The sequence below is a fragment of the Hevea brasiliensis genome, chromosome 4 (assembly GCF_030052815.1).
Source record: "Hevea brasiliensis isolate MT/VB/25A 57/8 chromosome 4, ASM3005281v1, whole genome shotgun sequence".
Taxonomy (NCBI): Eukaryota; Viridiplantae; Streptophyta; class Magnoliopsida; order Malpighiales; family Euphorbiaceae; genus Hevea; species Hevea brasiliensis.
The window spans coordinates 27,577,941-27,599,114 of NC_079496.1; the positions used below are offsets into that span (position 1 = coordinate 27,577,941).

Consider the following 21,174-nt stretch of genomic DNA (forward strand, 5'->3'; position numbering starts at 1 on the left):
AACCTTATTACTAATTGGGTGGCCATGGCATGCTATGCTAGGTGTTAACCATGGTCTATGAGGTTCATAAAATGATTTAGAGAAATCATTTATGGTAAGAAAGAGTTCTGATGATATTAAGAGTTGATATCATGTCTCATTGCCAATTAGTGATGAGCCTAGTAAGTCACACACATACACAAGTTATCACCTATTTAAATATGATTTAATTAATTAATTAAAGAGTTTAATTGATTAATTAAATAGGTTTGGTTTGCAATTAGTTTGCAAAGTCCCTAGCATGACTTGAAACCAAATCTAGATTATTGGATGTATAATATAAGTTAAATTTATATTTAAAGTGTTTAAATATGAATTTAATTAATGAGAAATTAATTAATAGAGATTAATTAATTAATTTATATTTGATATAAATTGATTAGAAGAAGAAAAATAATTATTTTGGGTTAAGAACTCAAAATTAAGACACAGGGGCATTTTGGTCATTTCACAGTGTGACACGTGGCACCATGAGATGGTGACACATGGGATTACACATAAGCTTGCCAAATGTTTTTTAATCATGTAAGATAATTAAAATCAAGATTACATATAGGTTTGACACTTGGCACAATGTGATTGGGTCACTTAAACCTAGAGCTAATCAAAGGGTGACATGTGGCAAGGGTTTAATGTGTTAACCTAGCTATTTAAGTGTTGTTATGACAAAATAAAATAAAACCAGCAGCCACACTCCTTGGTCACGCCATTTTGCAGCCCTCCCTCTATTCTTCTTCATCTCTCATCAATTCAAAGAGATTAGCCATCAATCTCTTGAATTAAGAACACTAGAAATTGTTTCTAGTGTCCTGTTTATATCTCTAATCTCTTAAAGGCAAAACTTGAATTTCTAATTAATAGAAAAAGCTTTAGAAGCTGTTCAAGGGCTGCCATAGGTGTTCTTGGTGTGGACAAGTTAGAGGGACAACATTTGGTGTCCTGAAGATGAATCTCAAAGGCGCAGACACGCTGCAGTGCATCAAGAGGTTAGTGTAATCGTTCTTGATTTAATCTAGGGTTTTAAAATTAATCTGATTAATTTTAAAATCTTAAATGATAAATAAAGATCAAAAAACATATTAAAAGAGTTTTAATATGTTTTTTATCATTGAAATCAAATAGATAAAAATAAATATTGCATGATGCATGTGACCCTAGGTGAAAATTTTTGAATTCAATGGTATAAACTTGTGTTTTTCACGCTTCCGTTCCTTCAGAAGTGTTAAGGTGTGTGCCAGTAGAAGAAGAAATTGAATGGATATCCATATATTTGAGCTAGCTAGCCTTGTGATGTGACTTCTCCTTAGCCTCTAGCTATTGAGATTATATTTGTTTCGAATGGCATGATATAACTGTGGGTTTTATGAAATGTGTTTTGATACTTCGAAATGAACTTGTTTGAATTAAAATCTCATAATTCATATTTTGTATTTAATTCTCATGTTTAGTCCAATTTTTGAATAAATGTGATTTAAATTCTGCATAAAAATTATTTTAGTATGTTGTGCACCATTGAGTCCTAGTACTCAGCGATGGCTGTTATTGCTGTCACAGATTTAGAGACTAGAGGAGCAGCAGACTGAGCTGCTGAGGATTGTGGAGCAACTTACCTTGAAGTTATGTCGGGTACAATTTATACCCTGACTGTAAATATTTATTTTGATGTATGTAATGTACGTAATTGTATGGACATATAAAATTGGTCTTGAGCAGCTTGTACAAAGTTTGTATAAAGTTTGTAATAAATTTTAGTTTGAATTTATCTTAATATAAATTTTTTAATGATGTATATAAATTTTTTTGTCTATAATGAAATATGAATAGAACTATTTTATTTAATTTGAATGAAATTGATTGCTAGTATTTTAATGATTACTGAATTTTTGGAAATTAAGAAATGATGACTGTTGAATTTTGAAACTTGAGAAATTGGTTGGGATTGTTGTGGAGATGTTGAAAGTGGTTAAGATAAATAATTAGAAGTGCTTTTTACAGGTATTTAAAGAACTATTTTCTCAAAATACAGACGGCACTCTGCCGAAATTTTTATAAAATTTGCGAAAAAATAAAATGGGCCAAAAATTTTAACTGGTTTTTAACTTTAATTAAATGTTTTAATACCTATTAGAAAATGCTTACCACTTATAAAAAGTAAAAAAAATTATTTTAAAATCTCTTGTAGGGTACCTAATGAGTTATTGGTAGGTGAAGTACGGTAGTTCATTAGGTATTCTACGGGATCATGTTATGCCTTACAGAGGGGTAAGGTGTGACAAATTTGGTGAGGTGTTCTTCATGAAAATTGTTCATCTAGTTCTTAACTTTATTTTCCTTTTAGAATCACCTAATTTGGAGCTGTGTAGCTCAAGTTATGACCAAAACACGGTTACTGTTTATGTTACTATTCACCCTACAGTTTCAGTTCTAGCAGATTTAACTATCCAACTTCGTTTAGCAATTTGATCAAGTTAAGTCCATAATTTGGTCTAATGTTCTTCATACGATATGTTCTACTATGTCTTAGGTTTCCATCGGTTCAAGAATCGCCTAAATTGAAGTTTTCTAGAGAGAGTTATGGCCATGCAAAATTTACTATTCCTATGGTCAATCTGCAGATTTCCAGATTTTCTGCAGATTTGGTGATTCAAATTTGCTTAGCAATTTGATTGGGTTAAGTCTATAATTTGAACTTAAGTTCTTCATATGAAATGTTTTACTATGTTTTTGTTTTTATCGGTTCAAGAATCACCTAAATCGGAGTTTTCTAGAGAGAGTTATGGCCATGCAAACTTTACTGTTCACGTGCCTAATTTTGCAGGTTCTAGAATTTTGTCTCCAAGTTCAAGCCAAGTTTTAGGCAATTTCTGGGCAGTTTTTGGGTTGAGTCTCTTCATGAAAATTCTAGCCCTATGTCTTAAGTTTCATTTCCAATTGATTTCACACCAATTGGAGTTGTGTAGCTCAATTTATGGGCTGTCAAACACACTGAACTCAGTCTGCAAATTCTGGCATAGGTTCAAATTTACATTTCTTCAATTATTCATACTAACCAACCTCAATACACATTTAATTCACCCAAAAATGACTATAATTTAGTATTGACACATCAATGGCACTTCCTAGCACAAACCCCACAATTTTCAAACACCAAAGTTTGTAATTTTCCCTAATCCTACCATTTCATTACTTCCATTCATCAACCCAATGTCAATTCAAACTAAATAAATCTTAAATGATCATAATTTAATACTACACACACCAATTTCACTCTCTAGCACCAAAGCTCCAATTTTCCCATGAACCCTAATCTCCCATAATTAAATTTATACATATTTCATGCAATTTCTACTGAAAATACACAAATAGAGTGTCTCAATATACATCTCAATTGCTTCCAAGAACTCATTACGTGAATACCTAATGCATCCCAAATTAGCTTTGCAAATTTTAGAGAGTTTTGGTTTTAGACAGCTTGGTGGCCCAATCATTGAACCCAATTTTTACCTAGTTTTGATCATAATTTGGTGAGGTGTTCTTCATGAAAATTGTTTATCTGGGTCTTAACTTTATTTTTCTTTTTGAATTGCCTAATTCAAAGGTGTGTAGATCAAGTTATGACCAAAACACGATTACTATTTATGTTACTATTCACCCTACAGTTTCGATTCTGGCAGATATAACGATCCAACTTCGTTCAGTAATTTGATCAAGTTAAGTTCATAATTTGGTCTAATGTTCTTCATATGAAATGTTCTACTATGTCTTAGATTTCTATCGATTCAAGAATCACCTAAATTGAAGTTTTCTAGAGAGAGTTATGGCCATGCAAAATTTACTGTTCATATGATCAATTTGCAGATTTCTAGATTTTCTATAGATTTGGTGATTCAAATTTGCTTAGCAATTTGATTGGGTTAAGTACATAATTTAGCCTTAAGTTTCTCATATGAAATGTTCTACTATGTTTTACATTTTTATCGGTTCAAGAATCACCTAAATCTGAGTTTTCTAGAGAGAGTTATGGCCATGCAAAGTTTACTGTTCACGTGCCTAATTCCGCAGGTTCCAAAATTTTATCTCCAAGTTCAAGCCAAGTTTTAGGCAATTTCTGGGTAGTTTCTAGGTTAGGTCTCTTCATAAAAATTCTAGCCCTATGTCTTAAGTTTCATTTCCAATTGGTTTCACACCAATTGGAGTTGTGTAGCTCAATTTATGGGCTGTCAAACACAGTGAACTCAATGTGCAAATTCTACCCTTGGTTCAAATTTTCATTTCTTCAATTATTCCCACTAACCAACCTCAATTCACATTTAATTCACCCAAAAATGACTATAATTTAGCATTGACACATCAATGGAACTTCCTAGCACAACCCCACAATTTTTAAACACCAAAGTTTGTAATTTTCCCTAATCCTACTATTTCATTACTTCCATTCATCAACCCAATGTCAATTCAAACTAAATAAACCTCAAATGATTATAATTTAACATTGCACACACCAATTTCACTCTCTAGCACTAAAGCTCTAATTTTCTCATGAACCCTAATCTCCCAAAATTAAATTTATACACATTTCATACAATTTCTTTGCCCCAATCATGTATACTACTTGAACTAAGCTTAATCTCATCATCAATTTCATTCAAAGACATCAAACCCTAACTTTCCTCAAATTGGCCAAAACCCTAGTTTAAATTCCATGCATGTTTTTCATGCTTTCTCATGTAAATTCATCACACCCAAACTTGATTCAAAGCATATTTGGTTAATCAAGCATGAAAGAGAGAGCTTACCTCACTTGATGATTTTTCCCACTTCCAATCTCTTCCAAATCTTGTTCATCTTATTTCAATCTTTACTTGGATGCTTAATCAAGGTTGTTCTATTAATTTGTTTGAAGATTAATGAAAGAAATATGGGGACTCAAAGGGTGAGAGGACTTGTGAATGGAAGAGTGATAGAGATAAGAGAAAGAGAGAGGGAGAGAGGGAGATGGGTGGCGGCATCAATGGGAGAGGAAGAGGGTTTATTTCCTTTTTATATTTACCCCAAATTTTGATTTATTTTAATTCATTTAATTAGTTGTCCAAAGCCCATTGGTCCCTTAAATTTTAATTAGGTCAAAAATGGAATTTAAATTCCAGATTTTTGCCTCTTTTATTTTCTTTTCACTTTTACTCTAATTTTTCTCTCAATATTTCTTCATAATTCAATATCTTATTTTCATTTAATTAAATTGACATTTTGGTCAAAAATCAACTCTTAAAGTGAATTGACCAAAATGCCCCTCATCGGGTCATAATCCTCCTATTTAATAATACCCGATGAGTCCTTAAATTTTTTTTTTTTGGTCATTTAAATTTTTATTGTGTCTATCTCAATTAATTTCCCCTTTATTTTTGGTCCTCAAGGTGTTCTTTGAATAGTACTAGTCACAAATAAAAAATGATACTATTCATAACTCGGAGGCTCGGGGTGTTCCACTCTTCCATTCCCATGAATTCTCACCACTATACCCTAGACTCCCTTCATTAAAACTTATTTACACCTCTTGGAGAAGTGTTTGGCTGCCAAGAATTGAAGAGAAAGTGAAGTTTACGCTTGGGAAAATTCTGCTCAAAAAGGTTGGTGCTACTACTCTTTAATTTCTCTTTAGATTTCATGTTGGAAGTATGAATTGACTTAGAATTTGAAAGAATTTAAAGAAAATATCCATGTATGAGCCACTTCCATTTTGGCAGCCATGAATTAGGAAAGTGTTTGATGAGTTTTGATGCAATTAAAGATGTTTATGGGTGGCCTTGATGGTGATTATGACACTTTGAACATAAGTTGATGTGTGTAAAGTAGGATTTGAATATTTAAGAATTAGGGTTTGAGGCATGAAGTTTGGGTTTTGCTCATGTGTTGGTGAATGGAAGTCCTAATGGTCAATTAGTGACCATTTGGCTGTGTTTGATGAGGAATTAAAGTGAATTATGGCTTTGGATTTGAGGTTAGGTATGTTGCCTCATAGGACCTACAGGGCTAGATATGAGTCCAGCAAGTTTGGGTAGTTGTAACTTGAATGGTGTAAGTTTAATTGATGCAAAGCCAATTGGACATGAAACTAGACACATAATGGCACAAATTTGATGAAGAAACCTTGCCTAGAAAATAAACTTAGAATACCCTAAAAATTGACCAAATCCGGATAATCAACCTGCTGGTCCTAAAAATTGACCAAATAAATAGTACTTGTTCATTTAGCCATAACTCAGTGTAGAAATGTCGAAATGACCTAACTTTTATATCAATAGAAAGATTAGACAATTTATGACAACTTTCATGGAGACCATAACTCTAAATTATGACCAGAACTAAATGAAATTACCCATCAAAGTCAGGACACCAAATCTGGTAGAACCAATTCTGCCTAGAATTTTGGGTACAGGTCAATCCGGCCAGTTATGGTAAAATGGCAATAACTTGAGCTACAAAACTCCAAATGGAGTGATTCAAAAAAAGAATTAAAGAAGACACATAAAGGAACAAATTTCATGAAGAAAGTTTTGTCAAAGGTTTACTGTAGCAAGGTCCAATGGAACAGAAAATTTGGACCTCAAATTCTGAAAATTTAAAATAAAACCTAGGAGACTAGGAATTGAGTTTGGCAACCAATGTCAACAAAAATAAAATGTAAAATGTGGTATATTGTTGAACTTAGACTTAACAAATCTATTATGAATAAAAAAGTCACCCTTTGAATGGAAATGGTCAAATGAATAGTAACCACTAAATTATGTGAAGTAAAAAAACAAACTATAAGAACCATTGTAGTTATTAATATAGGATGTGGTAGGTAAATTGTGAATGGTGAAGTTGAGTGACCCCAATGATATAGGAAAGGGTATAATAAATTAGAAAGCTATTATAATGATTAATATATAGATAATGTAAATAGTTGATTTAAATTTTTGAATTTGAGTGATACTAGAATTTAAGGAAAATTTAGCTAAATTTGAAATCCATGAAATATTCATGGATTACTTGGAATATGAATAATAATTTATATAAATAGGGCAATGAATAAATGAATGTATAAATAAGACTTTAGTTTCCATTATTGGAGAAAGGATAAGAAAAAGTATTTTAAGTACAATGTTGCATGAGAACCATTGTTTTGGATTGTGAACAATTATGGGTGATCTAATGAATATATATTTATTATAAATGCCTAAATTATGTAAATATAAGACTTGGTGATTTATGTTTCTACGATGAAAAAGATTAAAATACTAGAAATTATAATTAGAACATATAATGTAATTAGTAAATTTTAATTCCTAAACTTGAATGATTCTAGGACATAAGAGAATGACCTATGTGGAAGGCCTTAGAAAAATATTTCGATGTACAAATGGTACATGAAAGTTGATTGATGTGAATTGAAATTATCGTGAATGGAATAATGAATATATAAATTACAAGGAATGCATGAATTATGTGTAATTATGATTTAGGAATTTATGTTTTTACTAGGAATAGAATAAAATTTTATCAATTGTAATTGAACCTTATAATGAAATAATGATACTTATGAACCCTTAAAGGTACTAATGTGCCCATGTATTATCTAGACACATGTGTCAGATTGGATAGATTGGTATGCCAATAGGGTATTATTTTAGCAATACTGCATAAGGCTTTATGCTTGTATTCATGACTTTATACCCGTACTCATGGCTTTATGCCCGCACTCATGGCTATATGCCCATACTCATGGCTTTTATACCCGATTATATGTTATTATGGCTTTTTAGCCATACAGACTGCATACGCGGTTGACGTTCCACGTCTCATGGTATGACGGCTCGAGGCACCGCAGTGTCCAGTGCCAATGACCCGTTATTCAGTTTAGTCAGCCTGTCATAGGTTACCTAGGTAGTGTAAATTATTGAAATTATTTAAGAATATTAATAATTAGAAACATTAGAAAGTGTTGAATGAAATGAGAAAAAAATTAGCAATAGAAACATAATTGAATCAAGTAGTGCAAATGAAATTTTTAGAATTGTAGGAACCAAAAACACAATACTCCTAGAATTAATCTGTATATTGAATATTATCACTATATAAACTTAGCACTTCCAAAGAGGGACAAAATAGAATATAAGATAGTTGATATTAGAAATATCATACCAAATTTAATTGATACCCGAGGATCTAAATTATACTTTAGAATTATACTTCAGTCATTCTTTATTTGTATATATTATTTTCTGGTTATATTATTGCACCACTAAGCAGCAATGCTTAGCGCGATGGATTTGTTTCCTCGCGCAGGTACTGAAGATAAAACCTAGTGGACATTTGATTAGGATTTTTAGAGTCCAGATCTGCAGAAATATCAAAAGTGTTTAAGGGTGTCACCTCCTCAGCAATGCATGTAGATAAGGCTCACATTAGTCATATTATTTATTTTGTGTAATATAATTATTTCATATGTTGTAATGCAATCGAGAAAATTGTATTTATTATGTATGGGATGTATATTAATAGATTAGCTCTTTCATCTGAAATTAATTTATATATTATGTAAATTAATAAAAATATGAGAATTTTTATATATAAATCGTACATTAATGAATATGTATGGAAATGAACAGATTTATACAAATGAGTTGCAAAAATTGAATGTGAGATGACTATGATGAGTATGAATGATATTTTCATTATAAAATATTATTGAATTTTTAAGCAGGTGAATAGTGAAATACACCAATTGGAGATAAAATAGGGGAAACTTCGCTAGTTTCTCCTTAAAAAGAATAATTGATATTAAAATATAACGAGAACAAATTATTAAAAGAATAAAGTAAGATAAGATAGGGTGCTCTGGCACCGAGTGTGACATGTCTTGGTCAACTACACTGTAGACGGGTGAGGGATGTCACATCTCAATCAATGTGAATCGCCTATACTTGGATATTGTGGGTGGAGAGAAGAAGCAGCGTGTGTACGGTTTGGGCTCTTATGCTTCAACTTTGTATCCAGACTCATCCAGCAGCTCTGCCACTTCATGCAGGACAACTACGGTAACAAATCATGTTGTTGATGAGCGCTTTAGAGTGCTTGAGGAGGAGATCATGCGCATGAGGGAAAATCAAGAGTGAATTCTCCAGCAACGCGTTGAGGATGAGGTATCGCGCCTCAGACGATAGAGTAAAGAGCAATTTCGCTCTATGCAAGAGGAGATGAGGCGTATGATGAGGCAAATGGCGTCATCATCCCGCCCTTTCAGTGATTCTGTTGATTCCCATGATCAGAGCACACCGAATCTGTAGCTTGATATTTTTTATATACATGTGCTAACTAAACTTGTTACTTGTATGGTTAACTTTATACTTTTATATAATATATAGTATTTTTATTTACTAATTATTGTAAATTTTATTATTATATTTATTTATGCTTATTACTAATTATATAAATATAATAATTCTTAATTCACTATTATTTGTTTATTATTAAAAAATCAGAATATTAAAAAAAATTTAAAAATTAATTTTATGACTAATTATAATTCGTCACAAATTTGTGACGGACTGATCCCTCACAAATTTGTGACGAAAAGGTTCCCGTCACAAAAAAAAATTAGTCAAAATAATTTGTGACGGATAATATTTTGTGATAGATTTTTTGTCACTAATCCGTCCCAATTTTGTGACGGATTCGTATTTTGACCGGTCAATATTTTGTCACGGACGAATGAATTCTGCCACAAATTTTGACGGATGTTCTGTCATAATTCTGTCACAAAATTTGCGAAGGATTTTTCTTATCTGTCACTAAATATTTTGTGACAAGCAAAATTGTGACGTCAATTTTTCTGTCACAAATCCGTCACAAAATTGGATTTGTGACGAAATTTTTCATCATAAATCTGATTTTTTCTTGTAGTATAACTCCATGTTACAGCAATATCCCTACCTATTTTAGGTATGTTTGTTTATGTTTATTGTTTATTTTAACATTCATGGATGAATTTTCCTAAGGGAGGAGAATGTAACACCCACCATTTTTTGATGTTAGAATTTCTATCATTGATGGGAAGGGAAATAGTGGTAAGTTCTATATATGTGCAAATGCTATATCAAAAAGTCTATATGAATGAATGTTTGTTTGTTGATTTTTTTTTAAAATGAAGAGAAGAAGGTGTGTTTTGGGCAAAATAAACTTCGATAGTTGAAAGATGGACTTTCAAAAGCCAAAGTCTTTTTTTTACTATTAAGGTGTTCTTTTGGATAGTATGGACTCCAGCAGTCAAAAGTCCCTCGACAGCAAGGGGTATAAATAGCCTATTTTAATTCGAAAAGTCAAAGAAAATCCAAATTTCCTCTTTCTTGTTACTATTGCATGCAAGTGGAGTTTCAATAAAATCCTTCTTAAAAATGTCTTTTCTTTTTAACAATCTTTCTTTGTTGATCAATAGTATATGCTTTTATTTTGGTTTTGGTGAGAAGCAAGGAACAATTTGTAGATTTTAGGGGTAGATTTTAAAGCTTTAAGAAAGGTGAGTTTCTTGGATGCTTATGAATTTTCTGCTAGGAGTTTTAAACTTTGATTTTTAACTTTATGCTTCCTTGTTTAGAAGTTATGGGAGAAAAGTTAAGATTTTTATGTTTTGGATGCATGTGTTGTGTTTGGGTCCTTTTAATCTTATAAGGAGTTTTGAGGCTTATGAGCATGATAGTTTTTGTTTTCCATTGTCTTTGAAAGTGAAGGATAGTAAAAAAGAACGGGTATATGGATATCTTAGGTGTTATGGTGATCATCAAGATTTTAGGGTGATTTTAGTTAAGAAAAGCTTGAGTTCAAACTTGGATGAATGTCCTTTTCCTATTGCATGTCATTTTTTAGAGTTTAAAAGTATTAGTTATTGAGAATATTGCTTGAATGAGTGGTTATTTTGAGTTTTGGAACTTTGGGCATAAAGGTTTAGTTTCAGAAATGATAATTCTACATAATTCGATTTCAGAATTTTGGAAAATTCCTAGGTTGATTACTGAAAACTATTATTTCAACAGCTGAAGTAGCTATTGCTTCTCCAGAGTTTTTGAAGGTTAGGACTTCGGCAACCAAAGTAGAGAAGTTTAGGACTTTGGCAGCCAAAGTTCTTACTTTGGTAGCTAGAGTAACTACTGCCCAGAAAGGGCATTTAAGGTTTGGGGCTTCGGCAGCCGAATTTCCTTACTTTGGTAGCTAAAGTTGGTTTTACCATCCTTATTTTCCTTTTTGTTCTAAGGCTCCAAAACTTGTTTTTATGATCCAATGAGACCTAGAATAAGTTATTTGTTATATGTATAAAGTTTTAGAGTTCTGGATAACTTATTGAGGTTCAACTTTTATAGGATCGAATTTGAGAGACTTGGGAAGCCAGGGCTAAAAGGATAGTAATCGTTTGTGTTTGGTGTTTGATAGGCTTCAAGAGGTAAGTAACACTAACCCTAATTAATGAAAATCTTTTAATTAAGCTCATAATCATTCACATACATCATTTCATAATTTATTAAGGTATATGTATCTAGAACATGAATATGTTGTTGCATAATTATTGTTGATGCTTAATAGATGTTGGATGACCCATTAATTTCCCTATGTTATGGATACAATATGTCATATGTTATGATAATGCATGATATGAGATGGTAAAACCAAGAGAGACCTAATAAGCCCCCGACTCACTATTTATGATAGATGAAGACCTGAGGAGCTTCTTTATGAGCTGGACATATTGGATATGTTATGTAATAAAGAAGGAGTCTTGAGGAGTACCTATATGAGCTAGACACTTTGGTTTTGGAAAATCACTAGTGACAAGCCTATCTTATGTGAATTGTTTATGATGTGTAAACTCATATGAATGATGCATTACAAATGTATGAGCCAAATGATAAGAAAAATGAACAACTGTTGGTTTACTCACTAAGCTTCCCCAAGCTTAACCCTTTCCCCTAATCCCTAGGTGCAGGGTTGCAGAAGTAGAGTTACTTACAGAAAGAGCTAGTTGAAAGTTAAAGTCTAGCAAGTCCTTTTATATGTTTGTGTTATAGATTGGATATGAAATTTAAAAATGGTTAGATATTATGCTTGGTTGCAAATAAGTATAAGAAATATATGTACGTTTACCTTAATCCACAAGCACTCCCTTTAATTATGAATGCATATCTGTAAGGATTGCACTTTGGCATTTTATGATATGAAAAGGTTCAAATTCTGAGCCATTTTAAAAGAAAAGTATTTTATGTTACGATAAATGCTAAAGTGTAATTGTTTTTGAGTTGTTTGGATTTTGGTTTTTATGGAATGAGGATATGTTCAAATAGGTTTTTAAGCTTATTACAAGTTCCGGCAGCCTTAAACTAATTAATTTCTTAGCATCGATAATGGCCTCTAGTTGGATCATTACAAAAGGTATCAGCTACCTCATAGAAGAGAGGAATAGGTGGCTAGCCAGCCAAGAGTGCTGGTTTAATTAAGCTGCTCTAATAGCATAATTGTTGCTCCTATCCAAATTCTCAGTAATACTAATCTAGTAACTCACCCAAGAGTTTATGCCGCAAAAAAGATTCTTGATAGTGATTCCGAAGTGAAGGTGCAAACTCCAGGTTCAGAAATTTGTTAACAGTGATTTTGAAAGTCAAGGTCTTTATGAAAATCTCCACATTAACATATCTTCACTTTCATAATTATTGTTCCCAAAGTCAATAAAGTCTCTTTCTTGCATGAAATATCTTGGCGATGTGCGAATTATTTTTTCTTTTTTAATTTTTATTATTAAAAATAATTAAAATTGTTATTTTAATGCACATGAGCAAAAAATGACAGCGTTAGAGAAAATGCTGTAGTTTGTTGACAAAGCATTATCACAAAGTACCACTTTGTCACAAAGTAAACATCAGATCCTAAAGTAAAAAATGGTGAAACCACAGGGTAATTTTTTTGTAATTTCACATTATTTTATAATTCACGTTTGTAGTTTTCTTTCCCATGTCAACACATTTTGATGGAGAGAAGACGGAAAGTCATTGTTTGCTAATAGTGCGAAATCTTAAGGTATCTGAGCACCATTGTACAAAACTATTCCTTTTCTTGTAAAATATTCATGGCATACAATAATTATGTAAAATGAATTGTAGTTACATCAAAACACTATAAATGGGATGTACAAGGAGTTAAGAACCCTGAAAGGAACATATAATTAGGTTTTTATAGGCCCCAAAGGGGCATTGTAATATTACTATGTGCCAAATGCCCTATGTTGAGTTTATTTTTCAATGAAGATAGGTCTAGTTACAGGGGAGATTCTGTTAGATTTTTGGTAGGATAATTAAGTTACATGATATAATTAAAGTTAACTAATGAATAGTAACTAATAAAGTCTTAGTTATCTATATAGGTCAATTCAACCAGCAAAGTTACCAGCACTAGTAGACCCAATGCCAGTAAAGGGTTAACTAGTACTATGAGTATAACCTACTTAAATTGTTTTTAAATGAACTACTTTAGTTAAATGTTTTATAGCATTATGTCATATAAATAGTGCATAGCAACTTTGGCTGCCGAACATGCTCTATCTAAGAATCTCAACTTTAATTTAAACTATTTAAGTCATAGTTAAGAACCTTTGAATCCTTTCTTCATAAATATGAAGACAAGACATAGAGAGCCTAAAGTCAAGGGGTCTAAGAGCTATCTAGTACTAAGTGAGGTAGTAGAGTCCATCAAACAAATGTGAGTAGAATCTGCTAAATCTTTTCTTAAATAAATCTTTTTTATGATTACACAAACATTCATGCATCATTCAACTATTTTAATTAGATATATTGCATGTAGGATTCACATATATAATTATATATGTAATTGACTCATGAAGATGCTGCATAACTAAATTGTATTATGTTGATAATTCATGCACGACCTGTTAGTTCCCATTGGGAAAGATAAAAACTAAAGTAAAGAAAAGCATGCATGCATTAAGAGCTCACTTATGAAAGAAAGAAAGAAAATGGATATTAGGTAAGACAATTTTGTGTCTCTAACATTCGAATACTAGGATTCTAGAAACAGAGCCTCTAGGTTAAATAATAATATTGTGTCCCTATTATCCATTATGTGAATGTTAAAAGGAAGTCATTAGTAGCTTCTTTAATGAGCCAGGCACATTGAAATTATGATACGATTATGATATGGCTAGGGGACCATTAGTGACATGAATACCTTGGTGTGACTTGTTCGTATTGTGAAAACCTATGTGAATAATACATACTTATATGCTTGATTTATTTTACGTAATTATATGTTTTATTTCCCTAAGTAGGCTTTTACCCACTAAGCCCCTAACTTACTTCCCTTCATTTGTCTCCCCCTTTAGGTACAAGTATAGAAGACATAATTAGTGGGTTTTGCTAACTGAGTTCCAAAGGTTGATAACTTAATTTTGCTTAAAGATATATGTACATATTGTATAACTCTTTTTTGTGATGACATGTAATCTTGCTATTATTACACGATGCTTGGCACTAAGAGTTTTATAATATAAAAAAATGTAATTATGTTTTATATTTAATAAAGTATTTTCATGAACTGCATGAGCCCTAAATGAGATAAAGATGCATATTATACTTACTACATATTTAGAGGGTTTTATGCTTACTTAAGTCCTAATGCTGGTAACAATCCTAAATTTGAGTCATTACACGTTTGACATCTAAGAAGCTTGTCAGAGGGTCTTGCAATTGCAGCTACCATCACCAGCCATTGGGCTTTGTCGGGGCTCCACGACGAGGAGGTTTCTTGGCTATTAGGGTAAGGCGAGAAAGGGGGAGGTTGGGTCTAAGCTTGTTTTCAAAACTAACTTCTATTTAATAATAATAATAATAATAATAATAATAATTTATTAGTATATATTAATAAAATAACATAAATGTAAAAGAATATCTCACATACTTGCACTTAAAAACACTATAAAATGAAATTTGTTCAAATATTTATTTTAAATCAATAAAATAATATTAAAATAACAACAATAATAATAAGTTTATTTATTCTCTTAAATATAGAAAATATTCAAATTTTTTAAAAATTATAATTACTAAAATTAAATTATCAATAAGATATTGTTGATGAACAACAAATTCAAGATTTAAAAATTTAAGATATTACAATCTTCTCCCCTTATGAAAATTTGTCGTTGAATTAGGGGAAAAGAAAAGGACATGAGTAAAATTAGCTAGAGCACTTGTTCCTTAAACCCTACGTAGACATATCGAAAGTGTTTTGTTACTTCCTGACTTTACGGTTGTATTGTATGCCTCGTTATCCTTCTTATAGCGATGTAGTCATTATTGTCTGTGCATTACTCTTCACTAACATCCTTGCTGCCCACCGTGTTTCCAATACCCTCTGATGTGATTTCCTTGTGAATCGAAACCTTATTCCCCCGTCTAATTCATCTGTGTTTCATGGACATGTGACTCACATTACCTACCATGCAGTGCCTCGTGAGATGCCTTTCTATAGCAACTATTGTTACTGGCACTTTATCAAAGATCACTGTTGATCTTATAGCCACTAATGTCCTAATAAGAATCTTTCTAGGCTTATTATATTATTACCTTTTCGAATTTATGATATTGTTAGCTCCCAGCTTACATAACGTCACTACTGAAGTTCTAGCTCTCTCTTTTGATTGTCTCACGATATCAAGTACATTAGTACCTTCTACATTACTTTAACTACTCCATGAGCCAACCTATGGAATTATGAGGGTAGGAATGTTGAGAACTTGAAAAAACCTTCTCTCAAGCTAACCTGATTGCTAGAAAGGCCTGTTGAGGTGTTCTAGAATCGTACTTGCCATCTCCTTTGTTCAATGTGGATAGAAGAAGAGCGGCCTTAACTTTCCCTGTATGGTTCAATTCATTTAATGGGGTGCATATTGCTACCTTTAAGTCACTTGCCTAACCCTTAATCTCTCAAAATCTGTGACATACGATCTATAATGAGTGTCCTCTACAGTCTCCTTCATCTCTTATGTCATTTGGGTCTTGCTTTCTTGCTTTTTTTACTACTCATACTTTTTCACTCGACATACTCCCTTCTCGACTTTCTCTCTCAGGGACATTTGTCCAATCAACATTAGCTTCATGTCACCTGTCAACTAGGTTGGTTTCTTCTTCTTTTGTTTCTATAACTATGGATTTCTCCCCAACCTGCTATACTTCCCAATTTTTTTTTTTTTTAATCTCTATCTCTAGTCCTATCTTCAATGCCAGTATTACTCGCAGCCATCTTACTTATTTTAACCTTGCTTTTTCATTCTTTTATCATTTTAACCTTGCTTTTTCATTCTTATATCTCATGTTTTGGGGGTATTCATCACCTCATTGTCACTTTAATTTATGTTTTATTTTCTTGGTTTCTTGTTTTTTTGCTAGCTCTACCATTTTTGAAATTTCAACTCTACAATTAGCTCTTCCAACATCTTCTTCACTCACTACAAGAAAATAGGTCTATCCAAATGCTTCTTTTGCAAAGCAAATTAAAAGTGTTGGCAACTTTACTTAAGATGTAATTATTGACTGTGAAATCAAAAAGCATCGGGAAATTACACTCATTTAGCAATGCTTATCAAAATGTATCAGTATTTATGTGAAACTTATTGATTTGACATTGCTTTTTTTTTTTTTTATTGCATTGCTATTTTTTAAAATAATATCAACGTTGTGTTAAATATGTTGTCAATTTCAAAATATTTGCTTATGCTTATATTATTGCATTGTTATTTGTTAAAAAAATATTAATTAGCATTTAAGTGATAAATACTGATTTTATAATTTTTTTTCATCGTGTTGTCCATTTTTTAAAATATTTATTTAATTTTGTTATTCTATTTCCTATAATATTTTAATTTATTCAATTTATTAATTATTAATTTTATTTACTATTTTCTAATTTATAAAAATTTTTATTTTAATAATTCTCTATATACGTATAACTCAATATTTAATTTAAATTTTAAAATTTTATTATTAATATTAATTAAAATTAATCTCTAAAAAATTATTAACATTCAGTCTTCTCTTCAAGTAATTTTAAGAGGTCACTTTTTACTTTGAATGAAATCGGGTATATATAAAAAATTCCAGATTCTCCTTTCTACTTGACGTTTTAAAAAAAATAAAATTATGAAATCTAAATTCTTGACTTTAATTTTTTTTTTTTTTAAATTCAATGATATTCAGTAGGATTACAACATGCTATAAATTATCATGATCAGAGATCAAATTAGATACCATCATTTTCTAGATGGGTTTGTTGCTGTAAAGATTATTAGTAACAGAAGATCAAGCATGGTGAGCTCTTGCTGCCTGCACTACTGAGTATCTAGAGGATGGACAGGACGATAGAAGACCCGCCTTGAAATTGGCATCTAAGAAACAATTTGCAGCTCAACAAAATTATATACCGTGCGTGTTACCTGCATTTACTAATCTGAATCTTGCACATGGCTTTGAGGCTCAGTAGTTGTCCTTATTGAGATTTCAATAAAGCCCACTAATGATGTAAAAATGTTAATTTGTCAAAATTTTCATAGACATGGGCTGCATAATTGTTTTGGAATGAATTAATAAGAGTTAAGAAATAATATTTTGAAAATTTGAAGGGCAATGACATGAAGATGAATTAAGTTCTGCTCTTATCCAGTTTTGCCTAATTATTGATACATCACCAATCCATGCATCTAATCTAAATCATTATTTTACAAGAACAGAAACTTGCATAACGTGTGGCCTTGAAGATGTGTAATGATCAGAGCTACCTTACAATTCATCTTTGGTGCCTTCATTGCTGGCCTGGACGACATAAGATGTATAAACTTTAATTATCGACTCGTAGATATCAATGCCTTTCAGGTACTGGGCTCGGTTCAGGAACTGCAAGAAGGTAGAAAAAATGATGGGTACTCTACACAACCACAGGATGCATATTAAGGAAAATTCTGAGGATATGTAATCAGCAAAATCAGTTGGTCAGATAGAGGGAGAGAGATGCCTATGATTCATAACATGCAGAGATTGACATTAAGACAAACCATATGTCCAAATTACATTCCGTATGTTCACCAAGACAGTCAAGTGAAGGAACCAATGGGTCACAAGTTATTTGACCATCAGATGTATCAAATACCTAATGAAAGCTTTAAATTTAACAATACCTCATTATGATCATGCAGAAGAATAGGTGTGTTTGCCATGGGGGAGAAACCGATTGATGGTAGCCCTTTTAAGCGGAAGTAACGAGAATCTGTGGCAGCAGGAAAGATCTCTGGTTTACCAAGTTTTCCATTTGCTTTTTTGACAGCTTCTTCAAGCAAGGCCCACCATGGGTTAGAATTGTCAGTCTTTGTAAGGAGTGGCCTCCCAAAGCTGTCATAAACGGTAGCTTTCTGCTTAAACTGCCCAAGCTACAAAAGTAATTAGAAAAACATGCATAGCAAAGTTGTTCCTAGTCACATGTTTTACATGCATGCCATACCATATTCAAAAGGGAAGCCTTTTCCATTAACTACTTAAGATAGGCATATATCTACAATCACATTCATCCTTCTTATAACCATATGTTCTTACACGCTGTATATTCAGAGAATGATAAACAATAACCTTAAACCAGAAAATCAAGTTTACTTCTCTTGCATCACCAATTCTTAAAATATGTTTATCAAAATATTTGCAAAAGATTCAGGTGGCCTTGTGCTATAGGATAGGCTCTTATTACTAGCCACACTAGATTGAAAAGGCCATTAGCTAATGCTAGTCACACCAAAAATGATCCTAAACATGGATATAACATCCTTCAGCGTCATAATCAAAATTGAACAACTTTTGCTCCTTCCATTTTCTATTTTTTTGGAAATGGCCAATCTCAATTCATATAGTGTGTGAAGATAAAATAGATTCTCTTCAAAGTTAATTACTAAATACAATCCAAAAAAATTTTTGCTAAATGATTTATGCATAAACATCAATACCTTCTATGCAGAAATTATCACTGGTAGCCAGCCATGAGCAAAGAAACTGTGTTTCACTTTTTTCCTGATACAAGACAACTAGGGATATTAAATGTTTCAATGAGTTTATTAGCACCTGGTACGTCATGTTGCGTGAAACAGGTGCCCATTCTTCAGCAATTCGCCTTTCCAATGATTCAGGATCAGCAGTTGGTGGAACCCGAATATCAAAACCTGCTTCTGCTTCAGATGGCTGCAAATTCATGACAAATCCCTGGAAGCGAAAGCACACAGTTTTTACTTAACCAAGAACAATACATCATTGGAAGTAATGATGCCTTATCTAAGAGAACACACAAATTACAGATTATTACATATCCAAAAAAATGACGTCAAACAATAATTTAAGGATTTTTTCAGTAATACATGTGCTGAATCACTGTTAATAATTTTAAACGAAGTTTTTAATTTGTGAGACCTTTAGGTTCTTGTTGTGCATAGCTTGTTTCTAATGTCCTAAGATCATATATAATGTTTTCTTCATCAATATTTTACCAGAACTGTTCCTGATAGTAATTGTAGCAAAAGACATGGAAAAGCTTACAGTTGGAGATGGAGTGCCAGCCTTAAGAAAGACCATGTTAACAGAAATAACCTCACCCTCCTCCTTCAAACCAGACTTCACCAAATCAAACTGAGAAGCCCGAAATCTCCTCACACTCTCAATGCTTTTCAAAAGATTTTCCATTGCACTATTGTCATAAAGCTTCGCTCCATGGCCTGGAGCCCCAAAGGCCTTGATCACCAGCCACCATGGGCTCCTCTCTGCAAAGAACGGCCTGTACTTCTCAGACGGCGATGCTAATCCTGTTTTCCAAGATACACCACAATAACTAATCAGCTTTAGCTCAATACTTCTGGATGAGTTTGAACTTTGAATCTTGGCGCAACCCAATAAAAAAAAAATGCACAACAATACAACGATACATTTCAATGAAACAAAGAAAGCGATTAACTAAGAAAAGAAAAGTCAGCCACCTTCATCAAGCACTATTCCCACGTTCATGGTCCTGAAGATATCAGAATCAGCAAACTTCTCAGCACCATCATGGCCGCCTATTTCTTCATCGGGGGCAAAAGCTAGGTAAATGGATCGAATCGGCTGGAACCCAGAAGACTTCAAGCGGCGAACAGCTTCCAAATACTGCATACCAACGCACTTCATGTCCTGGGAACCTCTAGCATAGATGTTACCATGGGAATCCAGGTGGGCACCAAAGGCAGGGTATGCCCACTTGTGCTGCTCGACGGGGACGACATCGGTATGAGAATAAAGGAGGATAGAGGGGAGGGTAGGTTGAGAGCCAGCCCACTTGAGGAGAACAAGTGGCTTGCCATCGACGAACTCAATGGATTGGAATTCGAGGCCGATGGATTTAGCCTGAGAAATAAGGAAATCGGCTGCTTCGTGGTATCCGGGGTTGGGTTGGGCAGTGTCGATTTGGAGGTATTGTTGGAATCTTGATATGATTGCTGATGATGAATCTTCTGCTACTGCTACTAATGGATTCGGAAGGAGTAAGCAGCTATGGAGGAGGAGGAGGACGACGACGACGACGAGGAAGAAGAGAGAGTGGTTAGTGGAAGAGCAGTTAGCTAGGTGTCGACGGTCCATTAGAGCGTCTCTCACACTTGCAATCCAATAGCGTTTTAATGATCCAGAGTGAAGAATCGACAGCCCCGGTTTTACGATAACCGGCGGAGGCTGCCTATAATCTAACGCCCAATTCGAGTAAGGGTAAATTGGATATTATAATTTTTTTTACTTTGGAAAAAAACAAAGTTACCATATATACCCTCCATTCAGAAGTCCTTATTTGCTGGACCTGCCCATCGTTCCAGTCCAATCCATTCCAAGCCAATTTTGGGACGGAGCCGAATGTTCGTGATCGCGAAAGAGTATGAACAGAAATTGGATTGACTTTAAGCGGTCCTTGCTGGTTTGAGTTTAAGATAATTCATGGTTGAGTATGGCAATTACAATTTCGATTTGAGGTGATTTTAATTTTAATTTTTGA

At 32.8% G+C, this 21,174-nt stretch overlaps 1 protein-coding gene across 2 annotated transcripts; it reads right to left on the minus strand.

Moving 5' to 3' along the window:
- Positions 1 to 17,691: 17,691 nt before the first annotated feature.
- Positions 17,692 to 20,904, minus strand: LOC110665147 (uncharacterized). 2 transcript variants are annotated; one of them, XM_021825158.2, is made up of 5 exons: positions 20,135 to 20,904; positions 19,701 to 19,963; positions 19,233 to 19,370; positions 18,305 to 18,553; positions 17,692 to 18,023 (listed from the first exon to the last, which is right to left on the minus strand). In XM_021825158.2, exons 1-5 carry the CDS (start codon positions 20,769 to 20,771, stop codon positions 17,910 to 17,912), a joined length of 1,401 nt encoding a protein of 466 aa, XP_021680850.1. In that variant the 5' UTR covers positions 20,772 to 20,904; the 3' UTR covers positions 17,692 to 17,909. The 2 variants fall into 2 exon arrangements, with proteins under 2 accessions (XP_021680850.1, XP_021680849.1); XM_021825157.2 differs by having other exon boundaries at positions 18,305 to 18,544; positions 20,135 to 20,890.
- Between the last annotated feature and the right edge of the window lie 270 nt (positions 20,905 to 21,174).